Raw genomic sequence first — 25,699 nt, 5'->3', positions numbered from 1 at the left:
GCATAACACCAGCTCCTGCTTTTGCTTGACTTTTGTCTGACTCATGGCTCAGTCCACAGCACATTAGAACCACCTGGGCACCACTTAAACAGCCCCATGCCTGGTGTCCCCTCCAGACTAATTAAATTAAATTCTCTAGCGGGTGGGGCCTGGGCATCAGTATTTTTAGATTGTATCCCTTGGGATTCAATATTGCGACAAGTTTTAGAGCCACTGGGTACAGGCTCTGGGACTACCCATGTGGTCAAGGTAGAGATACGTACAGTAGGAAGGTCTAGATAGAGCAGTTGAGGGTGTTTGGGCAGGGACAGTATTCCTGCTGGGGGGTCAGGAAAGGACCATGGTATTCACACTGGCGTGGGAGGACCAGCAAGATTTAAGTCTTGGGGGAGAGGGAGGTTTAGGGAAAGAGGAGCAAGTTGACAAAATTAGCTAGAACTCAGCATTGTGAAAGAGAAAACAGACTAGCAGGAGAGACTGAGGCCAAATCCCCCAAATCCTTTAATGCAGTTGGACTTGGTTTTGTGACTAATGGGTGTCTGCTGAAGCTTTTGGCACAGGGGCCTAGAGCCGTGCTTCAGGGAAACTAGTCCCTCAGTGAATGCAGGCTGGACTGCACATGGGTAAGGAGGAGGAGCGGGGGCAGCGAGGGCAGCAGGGGCCTGTTTGATGAGACCTGGGGACAGAACCATCATCATTTGTTCACCAAGTATTCATTTCATGTCTGCGACATACCAGGCCCTGGGTTGCAGGCACTGAGGATGCAGCCGTGAACAACACTCAGTGCCTGCTGTTGTGAAGCTGGTGGGGAGGGACAGAGGCAATCAACAAGTCAACAGATAAATACATAACGTGTCAGGTGACGCTGCATGCTACAGAGGAAGATAAAAGAGGAAAAAGGTGTGGGGAGTGAAGGCAGGGATGCCTTTCTACAGTAGGGTGTGAGGAAGGCCTCTGATAAAGTGACATTTGAGAGGAAATGAGTGAGGTGGATGTCGGGGAGAAGACATTCCAGGGAGAGGCACCAGCAAGTGCAAATGCCCTGTGGTGGTTGTGAGCATGGCAATGGGAGCACTGTCAGTGGGAATGGAGGTATGGGGACAGATTTGAGGACAAGATTTATGATTAATCAGATGTTAGGTGGATGATGTGGCTTGAGGTTGGTTTAAGGCAAGGATGCTTAACACTGGCTACACTTTGAAATCTTGTGGGAGGCATTTAAAAATTCCAGTGTCTGTGCTCTATTATTCCATTTATGTGAAATTCAAACAGACAAAACATCAAGAATGTATAACGGACTCTGACCACTCAGTAATAAGACAATGCAATTAAAAATGGGCAAAAATGTGAATAGACACACCACAAAAGAAGATCTACAAATGGCCAGTAAGCACATGAAAAGATGCTCAACATAACTAGTCAGCAGAGAAAGGCAAATTAAAACCACATTGAGGTGGGCTGTGGCGGTGAGTGCCTGTAATCCTAGCACTTTGGGAGGCTGAGGTGGTAGGACTGCTTGAGGCCAGGAGTTTGAGACCAGCCTGAGCAACATAGTGAGACCCATCTCTACAAAAATTAATAATTAGCCTGGCATGGTGATGTGTGCCTGTAGTCCTAGCTACTCAGGAGGCTGAGACAGGAGTATTGCTTGTGCCCAGGAGTTTGAGGTTGCAGTGAGCTATGATTGCACCATTGTACTCTAGCTTGGACGACAGTGCAAGACCCTGTCTCAAAAAAAAAAAAAAAAAAAACCCACATTGAGATGCTATTACATACCAATGAGAAAGACTACGATTTGGACTGACCATACTAAGTGTTGGCAAGGATGGGGCCACTGAGACTCTCACATATTGGTGGGAATGTAAAATGGAACAGGCACTCTGGAAAACAGTTTAGCAATTTCTTACAAAGTTAAACATAAATTTACATATAACCCAGCATTTTCCCTTCTAGGTATTCACCCATGAGAAATAAAAACGTACATTTACACAAATACTTTCTTATACATGCATGTTCATAATGACTTTATTTATAATAGCACAAACTGGAAACAGCTCAGGTGTCCAATAGCAGGTGAAAGTATAAGCAAACAGTGGTTTATCTATACGATGTAATATTCCCCAGCAATAAAAGGGAATGAACTAATGATACATGCAACAATAGGGTGAATCTCAAAAAGGAAGTGCTGAGCAAAAAAGCCAGACACAAAAGACTAACTACTATATAATTCCAGTTAAATGAAATTCTAGAAAAGGCAAAACTGTAGTGAACAAAAACAGACCAGAGTTTGCCTAGCATTGGGACTGACAGGGAGACTGACTGCAAAAGGTGCAAAAAGGAGCTTTTTGGGGCGATGAAAGTGTTATTTCATGATGTGGTGGTGGTTTACACAAGTGAAAATATTTGTCAAAAGTCATTTGTACACATAGAGAGTATTTTATTGTACATAAATTATACTTCAATAGAGCTGATTAAAAAAAAAGCAGACAAAACTCATCTTCAATGGCAGAGGTCGGAATAATGGTCACCTTGGGGATAATTTCCTGGAAGAGGTACAAAGTAGCCTGCTCGGGGACTATACCAAGTGCCCTATACCTTGATCTGAGTGGTCACCACAGGGGTGTGTATCTGTGGGAATATTCACTGAGCTGTATGCTCAGGATTTATGCACTTTACTGTATGTCAGCTGTACCTCAATTTAAAAAGAAAAAGAAGTAATGATATCCAAGCCTTATTCCTAGAAAGTGGGATTTAGTTGGTCTGGGGGTGAGCCCAGGCATTATTATATTGTAGGAGTTCCTAAGGGGTTCTAAGTTCAGCCACAGTTGAGAGCCACTGATTTAAGGAACAGGCAAGGCTCAAGTGTTGAGTCTGAGTGATGGAGAGTATTCTGATGCCATATGCAGTTAGTGGCATGTTCAGGGGTGGGAGAGGATGCTCAGCTCAGCTTTGGCTTTCAAATGATTTGAAGTGAGGGTGGGGCATGGACACAACGCAAAGCTAGTAAACTCCCGGGGTTGGGGGCTGCAGGCAGGACTGACTGCTGAGCACTCTGTGTGGAGTTTGCTCTAGCTCAGGCTGCTTTTCTGACTCCTAGGGCAAGATGGCAGCTGACGAAGGCTCACAGGACACTTTGCGGCTCCAGTTCAAGGCGATGCAGGAGATGCAGCACAAAAGGTTGCAGAAGCAGATGGAGAGAAAGAAGGAAAAGGAACTGAGCCTCAAAAGCAACGTTGATGACCAAAAAGAGCCTTTGGAGGTCTCAGATGGCCTCAGCCTTCTCCAGGCAGGGGAGCAAAACTCAAAAAACAGCTTTGAGCAGAGGTAAATTCACGTTTGACCTCTTCCAGGGGCATTGCAGAAAGGTAGAGAAGCAGGGGGAGAAATGGCTGGAGACATGGGTTGACTAGATGTGGGTTTATACATTGAGAGAAGTTTTGACACAAAAGTTATTGAAGAAGACTCTTGCATCTTACAGATCTGTGCTCCTATGGACATAATTTGATATGTTTTTAAAAATTATTTAAAGTCAAATTGAAAAATTTAAACTCATCAAACTATAGTTTATTTGCTTGAATTTTCTTTTTCAGTCTCTCTTTCATGAAAACTGTGTTTGGGTTTCCAAGCTGGTTGGCTCCAAATCAATAGATGATCATTAGATGATCATTGCCCCAAATCTCATCTGGGATCATTCCCCTGCGCCAGTTTCCCTTTTCTGACATATAATAACACATAAACATACTCTGTCCTAAAGAAGCTCTCGGTGGATTTTTTATAGTTGGTGGAAAAGTTGAAAGGAGTCCAGAATCTTCTCACTTTGTTCTAAATTCAACAATGTTACACAGATACATATGGATTTATGCTGGTTTTTAGAAGCAGGAGTCTGTATTGAAACAAAATCTTCTACTAGTCATTTTGCTAAAAAAAAAAAAAAAAAAAAAATCACAACATGTTTTGAACTGTCTCTTTGCTTTTGGTTTTGCCCAGAATCTATTTTCTCCATCTTCAAATTCTACTTTTTATGGTGTCTCAGTTTTCAACATGTTCTGCTTAAAATGCTAATTGGAAAAAAAGATTTCTCGATAATTGAAAAAATTTATATGACTCCTAAATATTAGCTCTAACTTAACCCCAGACCTGTTTCCAAATGTCCTATCCCCAAATCAGAGAAACTGGAATTGGCAGAGACTTAAGCCATTGGTGAAATAATTATAACAACAACAATAATAATAACTGTTACCTAATAATTACTGTTACCTATAACTTATTTAGTTCTCAAGCAGTTGTCTCCAGGGAGCCTATTCTATGCCTAACATAGAAGTGATCACAGACCCATCAATCATGGGTTCCTCATGTCTTAAAGTTCTGAAAAGAGCTTCACAAGACAACTTGTAATATATAAAATCAACTACCTGTTCTAATGTTTTGTCAGATTTACCTGAAACCTAGAGAACTAGCCTCGACTTAAGGCTTAGAAAATTCTTATTTTGTCTTTTAATACACACACACACACACACACACACCCCCACAGAAACTATAACGAAACTTGTGAAATGCAGCTAAAGTGATAGAAGGAAATTTATGGCCTTAATTATAGTTGCATTTCACAAGTTTTGATATAACTTCTGTGGTCAATCAATTCTAAATGCTTTATAACACGTATAATTTATTCCTAACCCATTAATAATTTAGGAGTGTGCATTTTCTTAGTTCCAAACTTATAATGGGGGTTGAGTTTTATTTCCAAATATATAATGGGGGTTGAGTTTTATTTATTTTATTTTTTTCTATTTTTAAATTACTGATTCCTAATATTAGTCAATTACCATTAGAAAATATGGTCTGTATAATATCATTATTTGCAGTGTGCTAAGATTGTCTTTGTACCCTATAATAAATACATTTTTATGCATGTCCTACAGGTACTTGAAAGTAGTATGAATTCTCTGAGTGGGGGTTTTATGTAGCCCTCTGTTGAAGCCAGCTAATAAACAATGTTATTCAAACTTTCTTTCTCCTTTTATACTCGCACGTTTGTGTGCTTAATCCCTCGGTTCTGAGAACAGTGTGTTAAAATCTGCTCATCTGTTCCCTTAACTTCTCTTTCCTTTTCTGCACAAACCAGTTTTTATCACCACCTAGTGCCCAACCCAGGTACAGCAAAGCTGGGCAGTGGAAGCTTGACCCCTGCCCACCTGTCGCCGCGAAGGAGCAGTAATTCCGCCTTTGCCTTGTAGGGTGCTTGAAGACGAGATCGAACAGCTTCGAGGTGAGCTCAGGGAAACAGTCGATGAGAATGGGAGACTGTATAAGCTGCTGAAGGAAAGGGATTTTGAAATCAAACACCTCAAAAAGAAAATAGAAGAGGACAGACTTGCCTTCACAGGTAGCTCCACCATTGTTGTGACAGTCCTGGCCTTGCAGTCCAGGGACTTCAGGCAGGGCAGACAGCAGGTTCCAGAGGGCAGGTGCCCGAGAGAGTGCCAAAGGTCAGTTGTGGTCAAGCTTGTCCAGGTGAATCCTGGCAGTGAGGGAGAAGGTAGAGGAAGAGAGCAGGCCCAGGGGGGCCAGCACACCAGGAAATGGGAGCACAGGGAACAGCAGGGACAGTAGAGGCAGCAGACAAGCATCGCAGGCAATGCTGGTGACCCAACTGGGTGACAAGGGTTGTCCGTCACGCTTGCAGCATGTTCAGTGGGCTGGCAGGATCCATTTCCTCTTGGTGCTTTGGCTCAGATGTCATAGACATTAAAAAAGCCCCAGTAGAGGCAGATGTCAACTCTACAGCACCTGCTGTTGCTGCTCTAGAAGGGTAGAGGAAAAGAGGGAAGTCACCTGTTCTAGGAGGATTTCCTGGGACCCAGCCACTCTCAGCAGGGGTTAGGCTGGACATTGGCTCTGTTGGTGGAGACCTTGACCCCATGAGTCTGGTGAGGACCTTGGTTTTGTGAGCCTAGGGATGACCTTGGCCCTGTGGGTGTGAGCTGGACAATGACCTTAGCCCTGAGGGTGTGAGCTGGACATTGGCTCTGTGGTTATGAGTTTGACTTTGGTCCTGCGGATCTGGTGGGAAGCGTGGCCCTGATTGTGCTCTGCTACGTGTACACCAGTTGAGAAATCCCCAGGGGGCCAATAAACCAGAAAGTAGATGTCATCAACCACAGAGAGCAACAGGGCTGACCCAGCATCTGCCAGAGTGTCCCCCCCTGAGAGTAAATGCTTTCGAGGGCAGGTATAGCCAAAGGACCAAAGCTCCCATCAGTCAGTGCTGGGTTAAAAAGCAAGGGGAATTTGGTATCCTAAAGGCTCTTGGTGGCCTAATGCACCTCCCTCCATTCCTTGGCCTTTTCTAACACAAAAACCACACTGAAGACAAGGCTTTGTGTTGTGAGCCTGGCTGAGGGTGCAGCTGTGGAAGCTGGGCAGCTTGCACGTTCGTAAGCTGCAGAGAAGCTATTGGGCTCCAGGGGGAGCCAGAGATACATCTCCACCCGGCAGACCTGAGAGCCGGACCTGGGGCTGCTCCCTCCTCCCAGCCTCGCCTGTTGTTCTCTGTCTCTTGCTGTCTCTGCTAATTTACAGACTTGTTCATGGCCTCATCTGACTGCCAACCCTCACTCTCCCTGAAAACCACTTAAACCCAGTCCTCACTCTGAAGTCACCGTTTCTGATTTCCAACCCCACGTTTGGAGAGAAAAGTCTGACTGGCCCATTTATGTTTTTAAGCGATGCCACAAGTGACAGGCTACTCATATTGATGGATTGGTTTTCTTTGGCTGGATTTTTAGTGATGGCTCCAGTTTTTTATTTGTTTACTATATTTCTTTGTACAATTTTTTGGTGATTACAAAATACAGACCTTTTTGCAGTCTATGTGAAGTGGAATGTAGTCTGCTTCCAGTGGAATGTAGAAATTTCACCACCCTTTGCCTCCCCCTTATATTGCAGTTTTTATATGCATTACATCTATCTATTGAAAATCCCATCAGACAATGTTATAATTTTTGCTTTCAACCATTCTACATATTTTAAAGTACTTAAAGAGGCAAAAATAGTCCATTACAGTTATCCAGATATTTGCATTTCTGTGCCCACCCCTTCACTGCTGCCTCCACTCAGCACAGGGTTGCAGCTTCAAGAGTGGGCTTGCCTGGAGACAGGGCTGGGAGGGAATAAGAAAAAAGAAAGAGGATGTCCCCCCTTCTGTCTGGGACACCCTTCCTGCTTTTTGGACCAGAGACGCCTTCTCTTGGACCTCTTTCTGATGGCTAGTTCGAGAATCTGTGCTGTTTTTGAGTCCTGGGAGGAAATCCCAATCCAGGAACTGCACCACTGGCCCATTTGTACTTGTAGGTCTGGTTTCCTTCCCCACTATACTTGCTAATATTTACTTTCAGCACCCTCAGACGGCTGCTCCGCACATCCCGTCCAGGGTTTTAGGTTGCACTCAGTGGGAGAGACAGGGTGGAGTGTGTTTACTCCGTCTTAACCAGAACCAGAACATCTGCTGAAATTGTGTTTCTTTAACTGCTAGCGTTGATGATTTTCCCAGTGGTCCCTTAATAGCTTTCCTCCCACGTAGCCTATTCAAGGAGCCAAGTGTGCCATCTTGGTGCTGAATGGTACCTGCCCTCTAGATGCTCCCAGTTGTTCCGAGCCCTTTCTCTCGGGTGTCCTTGTCCTCTGCAGCAGACATGAGGCTCCCAGGGCTGCTATTCCTAGTTGCCCTGCTCGCTGCCTCGCCCAGGCCGGCAGGAGCAAGCCTGGGTGGAGGTGATTGAGAAACCATCAAGTGCCTCTGTCTGCTTTCTGCCAGACCAGTTATCACCCTCCATCTTGTTCTGAGGCATGTCACAGTCAGATTAAAAAGTAGGGCTAGAGGCTGGATGTGGTGGCTCATGCCTGTAATCCTAGCACTTTGAGAGGCCAGGCAGGAGGATTGCTTGAGGCCAGCAGTTTGGGACCAGCCTGAGCAAGAGCAAGATCCCATCTCTACAACAAAATAGTAAAAATTAGCTGGATGTGGTGGCACGTGCCTGTAGTCCCAGCTACTTTAGAGGCTGAGATAGGAGGATCCCTTGAGCCCAGGAGTTTGAGGTTGCAGTAAGCTATGATGACGCCACTGCACTCTAGCCAGGGTGACAGAGTGAGACTCTGTCTCAAAAAAAAAAAAAAAAAAAAAGTAAGGCTAAAAAGTAGGACTGCAGGTTACTCACTGCTGAAGTGTCAGAAGCCTTCAGGGAACTTACAGACCATCTCACCAAGTCTGCCTTGCACAGATGGGGGAACTCCACTCCAGAGAGGGCAGGGGACTGCCAAGGTCACCCAGCTCGTCAGTGGCCACGCTGGGCTAGCTCCACTGCCTGCCTTGAGTGCAGCCCCACCCCATGAGACTTCCCCGTTCCCAGCCCTCCAGCCACCCCTCCCACAGCCGCCTTCCCTTGATATTCCTCAGATACTCCAAGCACATCCCAGCCTCTGCCTAGAACACTCTTCCTAGTTCAGAACACTCTTGTTCATGGCTTGAGCCTTCACTTCATTCATTCAGGTTTCTGTTCACACATTCTCTCCCCAGGGAGGCCTTTCCTGACCACTCCCTCTATTATAAAATAGCATCTCCCCCATCGCTCTCATCCCCTCGCCCAGCTTCTGTTCATTTCCTGACACTTATTCCTCCTAGAAGTTATAATACACATTTAGTTCTTTGATTTTTTTATTACCTGTCTCCACTACTAGAATGTAAACCCCAGGAGTCTTTTTTACTCACCACTCATCCCTGACACCGAGAGGTCCAGCACTTGGGAGAAACTCAGTAAATATTTGCTAAATGAATGTATGCATTAGTATTGGTTCGGTGTTACCACAGAATTCTCTACAAGAAACAACCCCATAATCTCATCAGCATTCAGCAGTAAACATGTATTTAGCTTAAATATCTGGGAGTTGGTTGGGTTTGGCCGATCTGGGCCAGGCGTGGCTGGGGTGGTTCAGCTTTGTTCCACCCTTTAGCTCTTCTCCTTCTTCCTCTTGTTGTTGTTGTTGTTGTTCTTCTTCTTCTTCTTCATCTTCTTGAGAGCAGCCAGCTGACCTGGATGTGTTCTTCTTGTGGAAAGGGCATAAGCAAACACAATGAGTTGAACTGCACAGGTGCTTTTTAAGCCTCTACCTGTACCTTATCTCTTAGCATGCCATTGGCCAAAGCAAGTCACATGGCTGAGCCCAGAGTCAGGCAGGCATAGAAGGATTGAGGGGACTACACCCCAGTTACTGGAGGACACAGCAAAATTGGAGGGAACAGGACGTGGATGTATAACCTTACCCCTGGGGGTGGCGTAAAGCACTGGAGCATTAAACCTGCTTCCACAGAATCAAAAACCTGCTTTCTGGTTTTATAATTTTCTTCGAACATACTTAAACCTAGTGGCTGCATTTCCACTCATCAGAGTTGGGTCCCAGGACTCCCAGGTGTATGGTGACCCTCCTGAGCCTCTGCCCCTTCGTGAGTGTCCACACCAAGCAGCTTTGGCTTGTAAAAACCCCAGTGCTGTTGTTAGCAGTGTGGCATGAGTTTGATGTGCAGGCCTGTGTTTTTAATTGACCTCACTGTTTCTTTCATTTTAGGAACAGCTGGTATGGCTGGTGATATGGTTGCCACCAAAATTGTCGAGCTGTCCAAAAAGAACCGGGTGTTGACGGCAGAGTCAGAGGGTGCGAAAACCAAAATGAAGCAGCTGACCAATCGCATCCAGCAGCTGGAGCGGGAAGTGAGGGCCTTGGTCATTCTTCCTGTGGAGGGGACTCCAGCACATACAAGAGGGAACCTACCTAGCTTCTCCTTACATAGCTGCACGAGCTGAGGCTGGAAGGCTAAGGAGCTTTCCCAAGTCACACAGCATGTGGAGGTGCTGGATTTCAAATCCAATTCTGTTGCCCTCCAATAGGCTTCTCAGTGTCTCAGACCCTGTCTCTTCGTCTGTAACCTGAAATCTATAATTCCTTTATTCTCCACCTCCTGGGCTGTTGTTGGAACTCCAGGAGACAGATGATGACCACAGCATTATTATTATTAAGCTGTTAGTGAATCCTTGGGCTGCTCTCACAGTGCGATTGGGGAGTGGGCCAGACAATCAGTTCAACCCTCTCCCATCCCAGAGCAGTTTATAAAGGAAAATTCTTCCATTAATGATGCTAAAGGAAACTGAAAGGACAAACCGCCATGATAGGTAACCACACACCCAACAGCACCAGAGCACTTCCCTTGCGCTGGTCAGTTGCTGAGGAGAATTAACTATTAAGTGCAAGGTTTGCTTTTTCAGCTGCAGACATCCCTGGCCAGGCTGCCAGCCAAGGGGGCCACCGACACGGGAGCCAAGCCACCGAGGGCCCAGATGGGACATGGAACCCTGGTATGAATTCTCTTCTGTGCTGGGAGGTCTGTGAGGCAGCTGTTGGCCTGGGCCTTCCCTCTGTAGGAGTATAGGTATCTCCGCTCGGGGTCCACCCCACCCCATTGCTGAGTCAGGGGCCTGTTGTCCACTGTCGCAGCATCCTCAGAACAGGGAACAATACTGAGTCTATGGCCTGAGCCCAGGAATGCCCTAGTGGAGGCCAGGAAGGGTCTGGCTCTGATTCAGTCCCCAGAGAGGTAAACTAGGAGGAGCCTGAGAACCCCAGACCCTAGAACTGCAGGACCAGGAGGGAAGGCCTGGTCCAGCTGGCCTGCTCTCAGCCCAGCCGTCTCCTCCACAGCACCCTCACTGGGGAGACATCCAGCCTCCACCTTACCCCGGGGACAGGGAGCTCGCTGCTGCCCAGGGGAGCACTGCCTGATGGGGCAGTTCATACTGTGAGGAGTCTTCCTTTTGTGGAGCTCCAAATCCACAGAGTAAAAGTGACTACTGGGCATGGAGACTTGTGGCCCAGGTCCCATTTTACTAACAAGTGAGTAGTCCATGAAACCCGGGAGGCAGGACTGCAGCTCCATGAAAGGAAGGCAGTCTGACCCAGTGGGTTGGCTTGTCCCCAGGCCAGACAATAAACAGCATCAGAGTCTCCAGAACATTCCAGGAGGCATTGCCAGGGGTTTTCTTGTTAAGCCAAGCCAGTTGGTGACAGAAGGAGCCAAGCCCGGGACTGCCAGTTCAGGGCTCCTTTTCCAGCCCCATCTCCCCATTGCCTGCGCCACTGGACCAGCCCAGCCCTCGCCTGTCTTGGGGAGAACCCAGTTCTCGGTGTGCAGTGATGGACCCCTGAGGTTCCAGGGGTGACTATGTCTCCTTAAGGCCAGTCTTGTGTGAACCTGTCTCATCCCTGGGGCTGGACCGAGTGTTCTTCAGGGCCTTTCTTGGCTCCGGGGGGCAATTGCTAAGCTGCCCCTGGTTTCTTCAGTGTGTTGAGCACCTCCATATCCCTAACTAGAGCTACCTTGCATGGGAAACTGCTTGTTTAGTCACTTGCTGAGCCTAATGGAATTTTCTGAGACCTGGGACACGGGGAATCAAAAACAAGGGCTCTGTCCTTAGGGAGTCCAAGGCGGGGGATGAGTAGCCATTTGAAGGAAGGATATGGACGGGGCCTTCAGAGACAGCCACAGGGCTGAGTTCACAAAGGGAGCACACCCTCCACCTGGGGCAGCTGGTAAGTGGGTGCGGGAAGGTGTCCTTGAGGTGGGTCTTTCTGGAGCGGAAGCTGGGGAAGGGCCTTCCAGGAGGAACAGTGTGAGCCCAGGTGCAGAGACCAGGAAGCACTAAACATCCCAATTCCTTTTGCTTAACTAGGTGGCAGCTGGGTAACATTTGGCGGCAGCCCAGAGCCCAGGGGGGAGAAAGGGAATATAAGCTGAAAAGAGCTGGGGTGGGGTCGCCCTCGGAGGGAGACCTTAAATGGCAGCTGGAGCAGGAGTTTTGACTTTATTCTGTGGCCACAGGGAGCCTGGGAGGTTTCTGATGAAAGAGCGTGTGATGGGCTGCAAGTCTCAGTTCATCGGCACCACAGGTTTTCCCGGGCGTCTTCTGATCAGAGCGGGAGCGAAAGCAACGTTCCCCCTCATTAGACTGCTCAGCGTGGCCCACGCCAAGCCACACTCCAGAGGCCTGCAGCCCCAACACCCATTCCCGCCCCAGACCTTCGAAGCACATTCCGGAGTCAGCTGAAACCCTCCCCTCTGCGTGGGGTTTCAGGAGGCTGTGGAATGAGTGGCATCGGCATTATCTGCTCCCCATGGGCTGCATTTCAGTTATTCCATCAAAGAAAATAGCCCGAGGGAGTGACAGGAGTGTGCCCACGCCCAGGGCCTCCACAAAGCCTGTGGAATTTCACTCGGGCAGAAAGAGCTCTGAAACAGCTGGGAGGTCTGGTGAGCCCCGCTGCCCAGGCCGGGAGGATGGGGCCTGGCCCGGGCCTCTCCAGAGCACCATCTGGCCGCAGCCCCTTTGCCACCTGTCCACCCAGGCGAGGCCCACCCAGGGCATTGCCCTCTGCCAGAACCTGCCCCAGACAGCACGGTTTACATGCAATGTCCTGTCGACCCTCATAGGAACCCTGGAGGTTGGCATCTTATACCCCCATGTTACGGATGAGAAAATGAGGCTTGGTGAGGACATCATTGCCTGGGTTCTAGACCCAGATAAAATCCGAACGCTCTTTCCACACTCTAAGCAGACCAAAGAGATGCTACAGCGTCACGGCAGCCACATGGGAAGCCCGTGTACTCCCCCCTGGGGTGCCGACCACTGTGGGAGTACATGAGCTGTTGCCACTGGGGCTCACGGCACCAAAGGTCTGACAGGCTGGGGGGTGTTGCTCCCTGCCCCAGGGCAGATTCAAAGCCACACATTTAGCAGGAGACAAGACAGGACCCCAACAGGGAACAGGGATGGCAGACAAGAGGAAAGACACAGAAAAAAATATGCTAATAAAAGGATGTACTTATGCTTCATGTAAGTTCCCAGTTTGCAAATTTTGGTTACACTGGTTACTCTCTTTAGCCTGATGGTGGCGCCGTGAGGAAGCAGGACAGGGAAGTATTTTTGTACCCATTCCGTAGATGAGGAAACTAGATGAGGCCAGGGTTTTGGGACCATGTGTCCATGTCTGGTTTCTTTAACCAGTGGTTTTCAGCTGGGCTGCCCAGAGCCTCTGGAGTCCATGGAACTTCCCGGACCCAGTCTGCTTGGATCTGTCTCTCACACTAGCATTCACAGGAGGTTCTGTTTGTGCCCGCTAAGGAAAGGTGAGAAAGCCACTGTATTCCTGGCCCCGTGTCCTGGAAGTCCAGCCCACTTGGCCTGCTGGGCAGGAGCAGAGGGTCAGTGTCATTGCCTGATGGGATGCCCAGCCCACCAGCCAGCATTCCTGCTGCTTTGGTGCCCAGCGTGAGCAGCAGCTTAAGTTGGGGAATCAGCCTGGGCAGGGGAAGGGCCAGGGTCTAATCCCACCTATGTCACCCGCTGTGTGCCCTAAGGCAAATTACTTCCCCTCTCTGGCCTTACCTTCATCGCTATGGAAGGGGTTTGAATGGGCTGACTTTGCAGGTCCCTTTAATGCCAGATTTCTGGGAGTCTCAGGAATGTCTGTTGAAGACAGAGAAGTGGTCAGCCCATTTAAGAAAAACTTGCATACAGATACTTTAAATCAGACATTATTTTTTTAAAAAGACATCCTTAAGAGTTTAAATAGGCAGGTTTCATGGATGCTGCAATTCTTCAAGCCACAGAGATGGAGCATTTGGGGATTAAACTGGATCCTTATTTCTGTTCATTGAGCACTGGCAGGAAGGGGAACCCAAGGCCCCTCGGCTGTCAGAGACCAGGGTTCGGGCTGACAGTTCCGGGAGAGGGAGGCCCTGATTTAGGGTGGTCCTGTAGCCCTCCTGCCAAGCCAGGGCTGCCTTCCATGAACGATCTAGTTTCTTCTCTATTCTGAGTGAAGATGTATTAGCTATGATGCTGATCTCTGAGCACAGGGAGAGGGTCCACACCCAGGAAGTGTCTGGGAGGTGCTTTACCTCTGTGGCCAAGCCGTGTATCCGCAAGTGTGTGCACAACACTCTTGGCAAAGGGCTCAGCCCCAAAGTTGAGCTGCTAGGATTCACATCCATCCTCCACCTTTACTAGCCAGGTAGCCCAAGCTGAAGGGACTTACCTGCCACCAGCCTCCATTTGCATCTAGAAGGGACTGACAGTAGAACCGATGTCACAAAGGTTTGTGAAGGTTGAATGAGTTACTCCACACCAAGCACTTAGCACAGTGCCTGGCACATACTTGGATAAACGGGGGCTGTGATTATTATTTAGACAACAAGTGACAGCTTTCTCTCCTGTCCTTCCCAACCAGCTGGAGACCCCAGAGGTGAAAGCCCTGCAGGACAGGCTGGCGGCCACCAACCTGAAGATGAGTGACCTCCGCAACCAGATCCAGTCTGTGAAGCAGGAGCTGCGGATGGCCCAGAAGGTCTTTCAGAGCCAGGGCTCAGGGCTTCTTGCGTGGCCGGGGCTGGGCCTGGGGAGAGCACAGCTGGCACAATGGGTCCCCTTCAGTGAGCAGAGCGAGCATGTGCTCAGCCCTGTGAACATCCTGCTGGCTCTGGGTCAGGCGCTAGATCTGGTAACTTCCTTCCACCGGCCCTCGGTACAGACCCATTTGGTGAGCAGGGTCGCTGGCTGCCTGAGGGTGCCTGCCCAGCTCTGGGCTGAGGGGACAGCGCTGTCCACCTAGGGAGGGTCCTTTAAGCCTTCCCTGCACCACCTGTGCCCCAGTAGATCCTGAGTGTCCCCTTCATATGCCACCTTGGACTGGGAAGCCTGCCGAACCTGTCTCCTGCCCTCTGCTATCTGTAACGTTAGACAATGAATAGGTTGTGTACTAAAGGCCCCCTTCAAAAAAATGCTCAGATTTGGGACACAGGCCCAGCTGGTATGTTATTTATTTTTATTTACATAGTGAATTCTCTGGCATTTGTCTTCCCTGCTGGAACCGCTCAGACGGGCCAAGATTTCCAAAACAGTGTTCTATTGTGGAAACAAGCACCAGAGGCTTGGTATGCTGGATCAGGTTTCTGTGACCGGCTTCAGAGGGGCCCGAGTCACAAGCTGGCGTATCTTGTTTCTGCCTCAAAGCCTTGGGGTGGGGCCTGAACGCCGCACTTCCACAGCCACGAAGGTGGGCCCCTCTTGATCTGCAGTGTCCCCAGTTGACATGCCACAGCTTCCTTCTTGCTGCACTCACATGGCCACTTGTTCCTGGCTTTTCACAGGGGCGAGGCCCTGTGGCAACATACTTCCTGTAGCCATCCAGAATTATGTTAGTTCCAGGTGTCAAGCGAACAGGTTAAGGAGGTGTTGGTCAGCGTAGGGGTTCACTCAGCCCAGAATATGTGAAGAGCAAGGGCCCCTATCTGGGCATTGCTGGCAGTTTCTCAGCTGCTCTAAGCATTGCCAAGAAATAGTGGGGATGTTGTGTTTGCTGCTTTCCCAGGGAGAGCTGCCCTTGGAACCTGGTAAACTGATCTTTGAGGGCTGTGCCCTGCGGCAGGAGGGAGATTGTGTAGGTGAAGGCTGAGCCCTCGGGGCCCCACAACTCCAGCGCTGCCTGTGAATGCGCAGCAGCATTAGGGGTGGGGTGGAGCCCTCTCCCCTGGCCGCACTGACCGCCCTGCCTTGCTCAGGTTTTGGCCAGTGAGGTTGGAGAAGACGTCAATGTCCAGCAGCTCCTGTCCTCGCCAGGGACCTGGAGGGGTCGGGCTCAACAAATTCTCGTTCTGCAGAGCAAGGTGAGTACGTCATCAGACTTCTCCTGACCCTGAGTAAAGTACTCAAAATGCCCCAGAGAGACGTGCCCTGCCCCACATCAGAGACTTAGGCACACAGAACCCAAAAGAGACCTTTTAGGTCCTGCAGAACACGCTTGCAGGGCTGTTGTTTTTACCTTCTCCCCAGCCAGCCTGATTTTAATTTGTTATTTAATGAAGAAGCACTTATATAACACTTACCACATGCCAGGCTCTGGAGCTTAACAAATGCCAATGCCTTTGGTTTGATTTATTTGACTCCAGGCATATTTTTTCCCCTAGTTTCTGTAAATTTGCGTGACTGTTGTAGGCTTTTTCCAGTTTTGTCCAGATGCTTGTAGTTTTTTGAAAGTTTTAACTACCCAACAAAAGCTTAGCCTTGTCTCCGTCTGTATTTTTACGTATCTGGGAGCATACCAAAAGAGGCTGAGAGCGGGGCCTCCAAGGCCTGGCTGCTTAGATTCAAATCCCAGCTCTCCACTCACCAGCTTGTGACCTCAGGCAAATTCCTTCCTCTCTGTGCCTCAGACTCCTCATCTGCATAAGGGGGACAATAACAGTACCTGCCCCCAGGCTGTGGGGAGAACTGCATGAGTCAGTATCTGTAAAGCACGCAGTACGGCGTCTGGCCCGGAGGAAGCACTGGACAGAGGTTAGCTGCGATTATTTCCCCCTTTTGCCTCCAAACCGAGAAACACGAGAAACACGTGAGGAGGTGTGTGCATTCCACTATTCACCAAACACATCACCTTCATTCTCAGAACTTCAAGGATCAGGGCTCCCGGGGGGCTTTTATCCTCAGGGTCTCCCGTGGGATCCCTGAAGCCAGCATAAAGGGGGAAAAAACTCCAAAAAGCTGTAATTGATGATCCGTGTGTGGTCTTGGTGTTCAAGAGATCTGAGTTCGAATGTGACCGCTGGTCTAGCTCTGTGACCTCAGGCAAATCACTTCGTTTCTCTGTGCCTCCGTCTCTTCACCTGTAAAATGGAGTTAAATGAAATAACATTTGCAAAGCACCCAGAATAGTGCCTGGCCATAATAAGCACTCAACAAATCAGTTATTATTGTTATTAAGTTGTATATTAAATGAGTAAACGCAACACTGTGTTAACACTGAAATGGAATTACCACACTGTGCCACACGAGGGCGCTAAAAGTGCCTTCAAAGCAATGCTCCTGCCCTCGGCCCTGATCCTGGTGAATTTTGCTTCCTTTACGGCTCAGATGTACCAACTTTGTTCTGTCACTTGGTCGAGTCAACACGGAAACCAGGGTAGAAAGGACCCTAGCAGTTAACTGCTTAAGCCCCAGCATGATGAAGGCATTGTTCTGTGGGATGACGTCTGCCTGCCACTTACTGAGAGCCTGTGGCCAGGCTGTGTTGGGGCTTCACGGGGACCATCTTGGGATTTCTCAAAGTTGCCCAATCCTAAAAATCATCTGTAGCATTTGTTTAAAATTCATATTCCAAGGATCTTCCCCTGAAGCTTTGATTTGTTGGTCTGGAGTGAGCCCTAAGAGTTTTCATTCCAAGAAGAATCTTGGAAGATTCCCAGACCCAGGCAACTTGGGGACACTGAATCCTCATGACATGATGCAGGGTGTACTCTTAGGCCCATTTTACAGATGAGGGGACTGAGAAGCAACCTGTGCGCAGTCACACAGTCAGCGAGGCCTCGAGCCAGTCTCTCAGCTTCCAAACCCGCCTTCCCTCGGCAGTACCCTGCAAGTAGCCGCCACCTCCTGAGGACCCACCCAGTCTTAAGTGGTCTGTCTGGTCGAGACGTCTTCCTTGTACCAAGACCTGCCCATCCTGTTCCTCTCGGGTCCCTCAGACCACGTGTCTGCTTCTCGGCCTCAAATGGCCCCTCAGACATGCAGTGATTTTTCTCATTTGCCTTGAAGTGTCTTTTTTCTAAGCTAAACCTCTCTGGTACCTTCTGCTGTTTTGTTCAAGATGCCAATTCAGATCTTCCCAGCCCAGGCCCCCTTGTATGGGGCCACCACAGCCATCCGGAATGCTGCTTCAATCCTCAGTCCAGTGGGGTCTCCCACTGCACCTCCGAGTGGTAGAGTCTTTGCAGACCCATTAAGGAACAACAAGTTTTACTGCCCTTAGGTTCGAGAGCTTGAGAAGCAGTTGGGCCAGACCCGGAGCCAGTCTGCAGGAACGGCCAGTGATGAGTCTGTCCGTCCAGACCCAAGGAAGCTGTCAGCCCAGGAGAAAAACCTGCTGAGGATCCGCAGCCTGGAAAGGGAGAAGCAGGAATGCTGGGAGGTAACGCATGCCCAGTGAGGAGGTCTGCTGGGCGCGGGGGGCCCGGAGAGCATGGCTGCACCTGCAGGGCCCTGAGGCGCATGTGGCCGGAAGTCTGAGCCATCCCTTCCAGGCAGGAGACACCTGGGGCCTTGGGTCACCTCTGTGCACATCCCTCACTTCCTTTCAGTCCTGCTTGAGCTGCCTGACTCGAGCCTCACCCTGAGCCCATGCAGCGAACTTCGGGTGGCCCCTTCCTGGCTGTCTTGGAGATGCTGTACCTGAAACTTCCAGTGTGAAAGAGAGACGGGGAGGGTCACGGCAGAGCCACGATGGGGTTGGATGGGCTGGAAGGACAGCTCCTGGCTGATGGAGTGGGCAGGCTGGCCTGGGAGTGTCAGAACTCTGACACCACCAGGTTTAGGCAACAAACGGCACTTATTGGCCCATGTAAATGAACAGTCCAGAGGTGGCCCAGCTTCAGGTGCGGATGGATCCAGGGATTTGGGGGACTTGGTCTCAGCACCACTTTCTCTTGGGTTGGCTTTACTGTCTCCCACAGGGCCCCCCGTAGTCCCAGGTCTATCCTCCAACCCAGCCTCCACAGGCAAAGGGCTTCTCTTTCCCAGTAGTTCCAACAAAGTCCCAGAATCGGGTGTCTTTGGTCTAGCTCGGGTCATGTGGCCATCCCTGAGCCAATCACTGTGGTGCTTTGATTGGCCAAGCTTCAGACACCTGCCCCAAGGTTTGGGGGATGAGTTAGCCCCCCGAACTTGCGCTGAGACTGTGACCCTCCCCATACACATTTCCACAGAACAGAACAGAATATGTTGGAAGGGTTGGACTGACGTAAGCTGTAATGGGAGGCAGAAGGAAGCAATTTCCCGCCTGCATCTTCCTGCCAGGCGCCCGCTAGGGCCTGGAGTGTGCAGGCAGGAGAGCAGCAGGTGAACAACGGCTGCCTCCGTGCAAAGGGCTCGTGCATTTTGCATTTCCGTGATCTGCTTCATCAAGGATCTGAAAACACTTTTCTAGCAATAACTGACCCTCAGGATCAAGTCAGATTATGTCACGCATGGCCCAGGACCCTCCTCAGTGTCTTCATCGTGGCTCTGAGGGTTTCCCTAATCTGGCCTCTGCCCCTCACGCTCTGAGCTCCAGCCACGCTGCTCCGGCCCAGGGCCTTCGCGCTTCCGCTCGTCTCCTTCAGTCCCTGCTCAGATGTGACCTTTCCAGAGAGGCCTTCTCTGACCATTCCCTGTCTCCCTTCCCCCACTTTTCAGTTAGCGTTTGTCATGATTTGACATTATCCGTCTCCCCACTAGGATGGCAGCTCTTTGGGGACAAAGACTCTGTTTTGTTCTATGCTGGATTCCCAGCATCTGTAGTAAACTAAGCCCATAGCAGGCCCTCAGGGAACATTTGGGAATGGAGGGATGAATGAATGAGAGACTCCAAAGAGGGGTGCTGCACGTGAGTTTCCGGTTTGTAGCTGGCAAAGCAAGGCGCAGTCTGGGGGGTGTGCCGGACGATTGTGGAGGATGTGAGAGGATGGAGTGGTGGGTGGGACGTCCCTTACTCTGGCCCGTGGTGGGGTGAGGTGCTGCAGTTTGACCCCTAGACTCAGAACACTTCACTCAAGTATGGCTTTTCCCTTTTCCCCAGCTGGGGCCAGCCGTGCTCCCTGGAGGACACACCCAGAGCTGGCCACGTTGGGAACACGGGTTTTCTCTCATGTGTCTCGGGCTGAGAGGAGGAGTGCTGTCCCCCATTAGTGCTGTCTGTCATCTGCCAGGGCCAGGGCCGGGGCCAGAGGCTGTGGGCCTCATGACATCCCTGAGAGGCCTGGGCTGGGATTCAGGGCTGGCCCAGCTCTGCTGGCTGGCACTGTGGCCTTCAACAAGTGCTCCCATCCTCCGGGGCCTCGCCAGTGAGCGGGAGTGGGGGACCAGATGTGGCCACGGTCCCACTCAGCGCTGTTGCCACGCCCTCACTTTCTAATTCCAGAAGCTTGCCAGTGAGCGGGACACCCTCCAACAGGAGCTTGAAGAACTGAAGAAGAAGTTCGAGGGCCTGCGGTCTCGCAACAAGGTGCTGTCCAGTGAGGTGAAGACCCTCAGGAGTCAGCTGGGGACCCTGGTGGAGAAGGGCAGGCATGACGACGAGCTCATCGACGCCCTCATGGTACGGCCCCGCCACTCAGGCAGGGCAGCAGCCAGGCCCCTGCCCCCGAAGGATGGGCCCCAACCCCAGCCGGAGTGAGCCCTCACTCACCCTGCAATGCCACCTGCATAACCCGATGGGCCTGCCACCAAAGCCCCGCCCCCACCCCCCGCCCCAGGGACAGGAACGGCTCAGAGCGCCGTGGAGGGCTGTGATGTTGGCAGTGCTGGGCACGAGCCCCTGGGTCTATGGACCCCAAAGGAGAAAGAGACATATAACGGGGAGGACGTGGGATTACACTCTGGATTATTTTTGAGCAAGGAACGGAGGGCGGGTGGGGCGGAGGGTCGGACAACTGAGGGAGTCAGTGCAAATTCTTGCCTCTGTGACGGCATGGGGCCTTCCCCTCTCAGTGCTTTATGATGGCTAGTCCCCAAGATAGCTCCCAGGGGCGTATGTTATAATCCCATTTCACAGATGAGGAAAGTAAGACTCACATTGTTAGATAACTCATCTGAGATCACACAACTGAGTTCAAATCAGGTTCATCTGACTATAAAACCTTCCTGGATTAGCCGGGCTGCACTGCCTTCCTGACCCTATAGCCTGGGCTGTTCTCTCTGGGACCTGAGGCGGCCCAGAGTTTGGCCCCAGGGGTGACCATGCCTGGCCTGGCTGGAGCGTTTGGAGGGTGCTGGCTCAGGCACTCGCCTTAGTTCATAACCATTTCACACGGCAGGGTGCAGGGTAGGGCACCGAAGACCTGCAGTCTAGGCCTGCCTCCATCAGTACCTCGCTGTGTGACACTAGGCCAGGTACATCCCCTCTCTGAGCCTCAGCAGCCAGTTTTCAAAATAAGGTGCAGGGCTGGATGTCCTCTGAGGCCCCTGCATGCCACCATCCTTTGTCAGAAGGTGGCATGATGAGAGCTGCAAACCAGCCCCCGCCCTGCGGTTCATCAGCAACATGCCCTTGGGCTCTCTGGGCCTCAGTTTCCTCCGTGGGAGGTGAGGACAACAGCCCCACCTGTTCCACGTCACTGACACTGTCCTTTCTGCTGGCCCCAGGCAGGAAGCCTCTGCCCCGGGAGTCTCCCTGGGGGTATTTCCAGGGGATAGGACCTCAGCCAGGTGCTCAAGGATCCCTGGTGAGGGGTCCAGGTACTGTCTCCCAGCCAAGTGGGATCGGGCTTTCTTTTCCCCCAAATGTCTCCCCCACCGGCTAAGGAGCCACCATCTGAGCTGCTATCTGTTGTCCCTGAGAGCCATCTGGGTGTTCTTCTCAGCCCCAAACTCAGAGAGAAGGAAGCTGAGGACAAGACAAGGGCATGGTTCCCACCTCCTGGTTTGACGCCCGCCGAGGGCAGGCAAGGAAGGTGTTCCTGCTTCTCAAGGAAACAGTCACCATTAGGTTCCTGTGTGCTTTGGGGCGGGAGAGCCAGTCTGCTCTTGTCCTTCCCTGCCCCACCTATCCCCTGCTTGGCCCCCCAGGACCAAGTGAAGCAGCTGCAAGAGATTCTGGGCAGCCTGGGCCTGCATGAGGAAAAGGCGCGGGCATCCCAGCACCGCCTGGACCAACAGCGCCACAGCGAGGCTCAGCAGAGCAGCAGCCTGGTTGCCCAGCTGCGGGCCATGGTGGCTGAGCGGGAGGCCAAGGTGCGGCAGCTGGAGTTGGAGATCGGGCAACTCGGTGTGCAGGTGAGTAGGGCGCTGGCACAGCCCCGGAATCCATTTCCGAGGCTCAGCAAGTCCGTCCAGCATCTAGAGGAATCTCAGCTCCTTCCACTTCTTTCCACCTGCCTTAGCTCGGGCCACACCACATCCTTCCTGTTTCCACTTTGGCTACCGGCTTCCATCTGGCTTCCCAACCCATTCTGTACACACCTTTGCTTTCTAAAACACAAACCTGACTGTGTCCTTGCTCTGCTTAAATCTGTCTATGGTTTCCTGTCACCCTTAACCTCACCCAGTTCTCAAGGATGTGAGCTCCCTCCAGCTCACCCTCTCCCATTCTCAGCTGTGGCCCTCATCCTCATGAGCCAAGATGGTGGCTCCAGCTCCAGCCATTGCATTCACATTCCAGGCAGTAGGATGGGAGAAGGAAAGCCACACTTCTTCACCCAGCTTCTAGGGTACCATGTGACTGGCTCTGCTGCCACGTCTCCTGCATCTTCTCTTCACTCGTCCCTTTCCCCTCCCTCTGGCCCCACATGGCCTTGCTTGCTCCTCACTCCAGGGCTGTGCACATGCCTGAAGCACACTCCTTCCCCTTCCTCCCCCACTGCCTCTGTCTGGCCAGCCGTCCCTTGGCCTCAGGTCTTTCTAGTCATGAGCTCCCCCCGGAAGCTCCTCCTGGGCACTCTCCTAATGTCCCATGTATCCTCAAGCCAAACTTTTCCCACCCTGGTTGGTTATTTGCCTGTTTTCTCCCCTGAACTCCCCTCGAGGGGGCCAGACTATGGTGCCTCAGTGCCTGGCACTAGACCAAGCACACAGTAGATACTCAATAAATGCTTGTCTAATGAGTGAGCTCCTAAAGATACTTTGTCTTGGCAGGTGCTCTGAGGGCACAGCTTGGGGCTACCTGTGGTGGTGCTGGTGCGTGGGGAGGAAGATGGTGGCCGCTGGGGAGAAGGAATCCTTGACAGGCACACAGGTCTCTCCGTTGCAAAGGAGCCTCACAGCCTCTGGCACGATGGGAAGTTGACTGGTTCAGCCAAAGGCATGTCACAGGGCAGCCCCGCCCTTTGTTACCGTGGATCCGTGATCCAGCAGAGGCATGAGCCCAAGAGCCCCTCGGCTCTAGCAGCCTCCATCCGCAGAGGCCAGGGCAGTCTGGGGCCACAGGGCTGGCTGGGGAGAGCCTGGGGGATGAGGAAGGCCTGGGAACAGAGTATGCATGGCAATGAGTGGGGCGTTGCTTTGCAGTCCTTGCCCTGCTCCCCACCCCAGCTCATGCGGTAGAGAGGTCTGAAGAGGCAGACGGGAACGTTCCAGCATCTTCATCTCACTGCTGTCCTTAGTCCAGGCACACAAGAGAAGACTGTTCCTACCTCAGAGGTCACTAGCTGGGTGCCGGCCAAGCATTACCCATCAGACAAGTTGGCACACATTGCAAGTTTTCTCAGAATGGGTGGGGCTGGAGGACATGCCAGGTTGTTAGGGGCTCACACCTACTGTCCCCTCCTCGATGGTGGCCTGACCTCCTGCTGAAGGTCCTCTAATGCTCCTTCTTCAGCCCAGCCCACCAGGTGTCCAGAAGAGGAAGGGGCCTGGGAGGCCCAGCCTGCTCCCAAGGCTGCCAGCCCTTGCTGAGGCCCTGCCAGCCTCTCTGGCTCCGGGTGTCTGGAAGGTCCAGGTGTTCCAGCTGACGCAGGCAGCTGGCCTCAAGTCACACCTGGCGTTCATCCACACGTGGGTGGGACTGCCCAGAGAAGTAGGCCCACTCGGAGACGTCAGTCTCTGACCTGCCCCGCACAGGCGGCCATACACCTCCCTCTGGAACCCGAATGTAGAACAGCTTCCTGGCCCCGACACCGTCTTCTCGCCATGCAGTTCCCTTTCTGAAGAGAGGCATTATTAGATGTCATTATCATGCAAGTAGTGCCTTCCCCAAACAGGCCTCGCTTTTCACTCCTGAAAAGAAGCCTCTTTCATATCCTCTGAAAGCCCCGAAATCAAGCCAAGGCCCCCTCCTGCCTTCTCCAGGCCCCTGAGCCAAAGCCCTGAGAATTGAACCGACATCTGTTCCCTACAGTATCTTCGGAATAAAGGAGTGGGTGAGGGGTCCAGTGGTCCCGAGGTCAACCCCGCCTCTACCAAGTTCCTGGAGGACCCGGGCCTGACCAAGTCCCCCGCCTCGGCAGGCAATCACATTGGCAGGCTTGGATCTTCTCGGTAAGAAAAAAATGGGGTCGGGGGTTGGAAAGTGATTATTAATTATTCAAAAGAAAGGTTGTTTCCTGCTGCCTCTGATGGGAAGCCACGGGTGCAATTCCAAGATGACTGTGCCGCTGTTCTTCCAATACGCGGGCCTCTCCGATCTCATTAGCTCTGCATCTGCAGGAACGAGCCAGTTAGGCCCAGGTTTTATTACTTCAAGAGCATGCTGGTTGCAGCTCCCTGTGATGGCCTCTCTGAGCTGGCTCAAAACACATGTGCTCCTAGGACCTTCGAGCAGACCTGTATTGGATGGTTCAAGACTCTGATGTCTTCTGGTTCTGTCTCATCTTGAGCAAGCGAGAGTTCTGGAAAGAAGGCAGCAAATGCCCAGGGCTGCCCAGCCACGGCTGCCGCAGGGGCCAGCACTGGCCACCCCTTAGGCTCCTAGATCCCTGCTGGCCTCCAGTTACCTCACACGCAGACGTGAGGCCCAGTGGGGCCCATCTGCCTTCCCGTGGTGATGGGCCCCTTCCGCCTTCACACAGCTCCGTGACCAGCCTGGGCCACACGCTGGTGGAATCTGCTCTCACGAGGCCTTCCCTGCCCAGTCCCCACAGGACCTCACCCAGGTATGAACCCAGGACCCCTGGACCCTCACAGTCCTTCTCGCTCTTGCTTGCTCAGCCAGTACTCCCATCCCATTAAACAGAGAGGAAGCTGAGGCCAGGCCAAGTCCAGGGACTCTTCTCAGGTTATATAAGGACATGGAGGCTCAGGGAAGTCAATGTCCTGTCCAGGGTGATAGGTAAGCAGCTCAGAACTAGAATCTCGGCTCCTGACTCCCAGTCCAGTGCCTTCCTGCGACCAGTTAACGTGAGGAATCTTCCTGGGCCCGGCTTCCAGCACCTTCCCTCACCTTCTCTTGCCAGTTGAGAACCAGTCTCTAGGGGGAGAATTGCACATGATGTGGGTTCCCGCTTTAAACTACTGATATCTCCTCAGCCCTCTGGGCCCTCTTTGTTGATAGAATGAAGCCACAGGGCTTAAATGGCCCCTTTGTTCTTACTGCCAGCTCATAGACAAGGGTGGCTTTGTCCTGCCTCCAAGCCCTGTCCCGAACCCGCCGGCTGCCCACTGGAGCCATGCTCCTGCTGTCAGCACCCCCACCCCGACCCCTGAGGCAAATCAGCTCAGGTTCCAGCACGGCCTCTGAGTGGCCCCAGTGCCCCATCTGTGTGGCTCCAGGCAGATTAGTCTTCTCTCTGGGCTGCCATCTCCCCAAAAGTACCTGAGACACGTCAGCCCGACACTCGGCAGCACAGGGACCGTGGACCAAGGCCGGCTCCGCAGCTGCCCCACTCATCAGCTGGGGTCACAAGGGCACTTGGGGGACAGTGGACTAACACTGACCACAGGGCACATGCCACACTCCTGAGGGTGGGAGGCCTTGTCCCAGCACAGGAGCACGGGCAGGCTGTCTCTCTAGGCTTCAGTCACAGTAGTGGGAGCAGGCAGATGGACAAGGTGAGCCCTCAAGGTCCCTACGCAGGGATGCAGGAGCTGATGTGCTCCTCGGTGCCCAGACTGCTGGTTCTCAGGCTTGTTCCTTC

The 25,699-nt window shown here is 51.7% G+C and overlaps 1 protein-coding gene across 1 annotated transcript in view; it reads left to right on the top strand.

Annotated features, from left to right (window-relative positions):
* CCDC13 (coiled-coil domain containing 13) overlaps window positions 1–25,699 on the top strand; it is a 67,883-nt gene that overhangs the window by 24,960 nt on the left and 17,224 nt on the right. Inside the window, exons 2-12 of the mRNA XM_069473496.1 lie at window positions 3,098–3,324; window positions 5,238–5,386; window positions 9,622–9,764; window positions 10,317–10,406; window positions 14,335–14,451; window positions 15,665–15,769; window positions 17,908–18,066; window positions 20,053–20,229; window positions 21,699–21,905; window positions 23,965–24,104; window positions 24,635–24,718. Coding sequence (XP_069329597.1) covers window positions 3,104–3,324; window positions 5,238–5,386; window positions 9,622–9,764; window positions 10,317–10,406; window positions 14,335–14,451; window positions 15,665–15,769; window positions 17,908–18,066; window positions 20,053–20,229; window positions 21,699–21,905; window positions 23,965–24,104; window positions 24,635–24,718 — 1,592 coding nt within the window. The 5' untranslated portion in view covers window positions 3,098–3,103. The remainder of the gene's footprint in view (window positions 1–3,097; window positions 3,325–5,237; window positions 5,387–9,621; window positions 9,765–10,316; window positions 10,407–14,334; window positions 14,452–15,664; window positions 15,770–17,907; window positions 18,067–20,052; window positions 20,230–21,698; window positions 21,906–23,964; window positions 24,105–24,634; window positions 24,719–25,699) is intronic.

The sequence above is a fragment of the Eulemur rufifrons genome, chromosome 7 (genome assembly GCF_041146395.1).
Source record: "Eulemur rufifrons isolate Redbay chromosome 7, OSU_ERuf_1, whole genome shotgun sequence".
NCBI classification, from domain to species: Eukaryota; Metazoa; Chordata; class Mammalia; order Primates; family Lemuridae; genus Eulemur; species Eulemur rufifrons.
The sequence above is the reverse complement of the archived record's forward strand: the minus strand, read 5'-3'. Positions and strand labels throughout refer to the sequence as shown.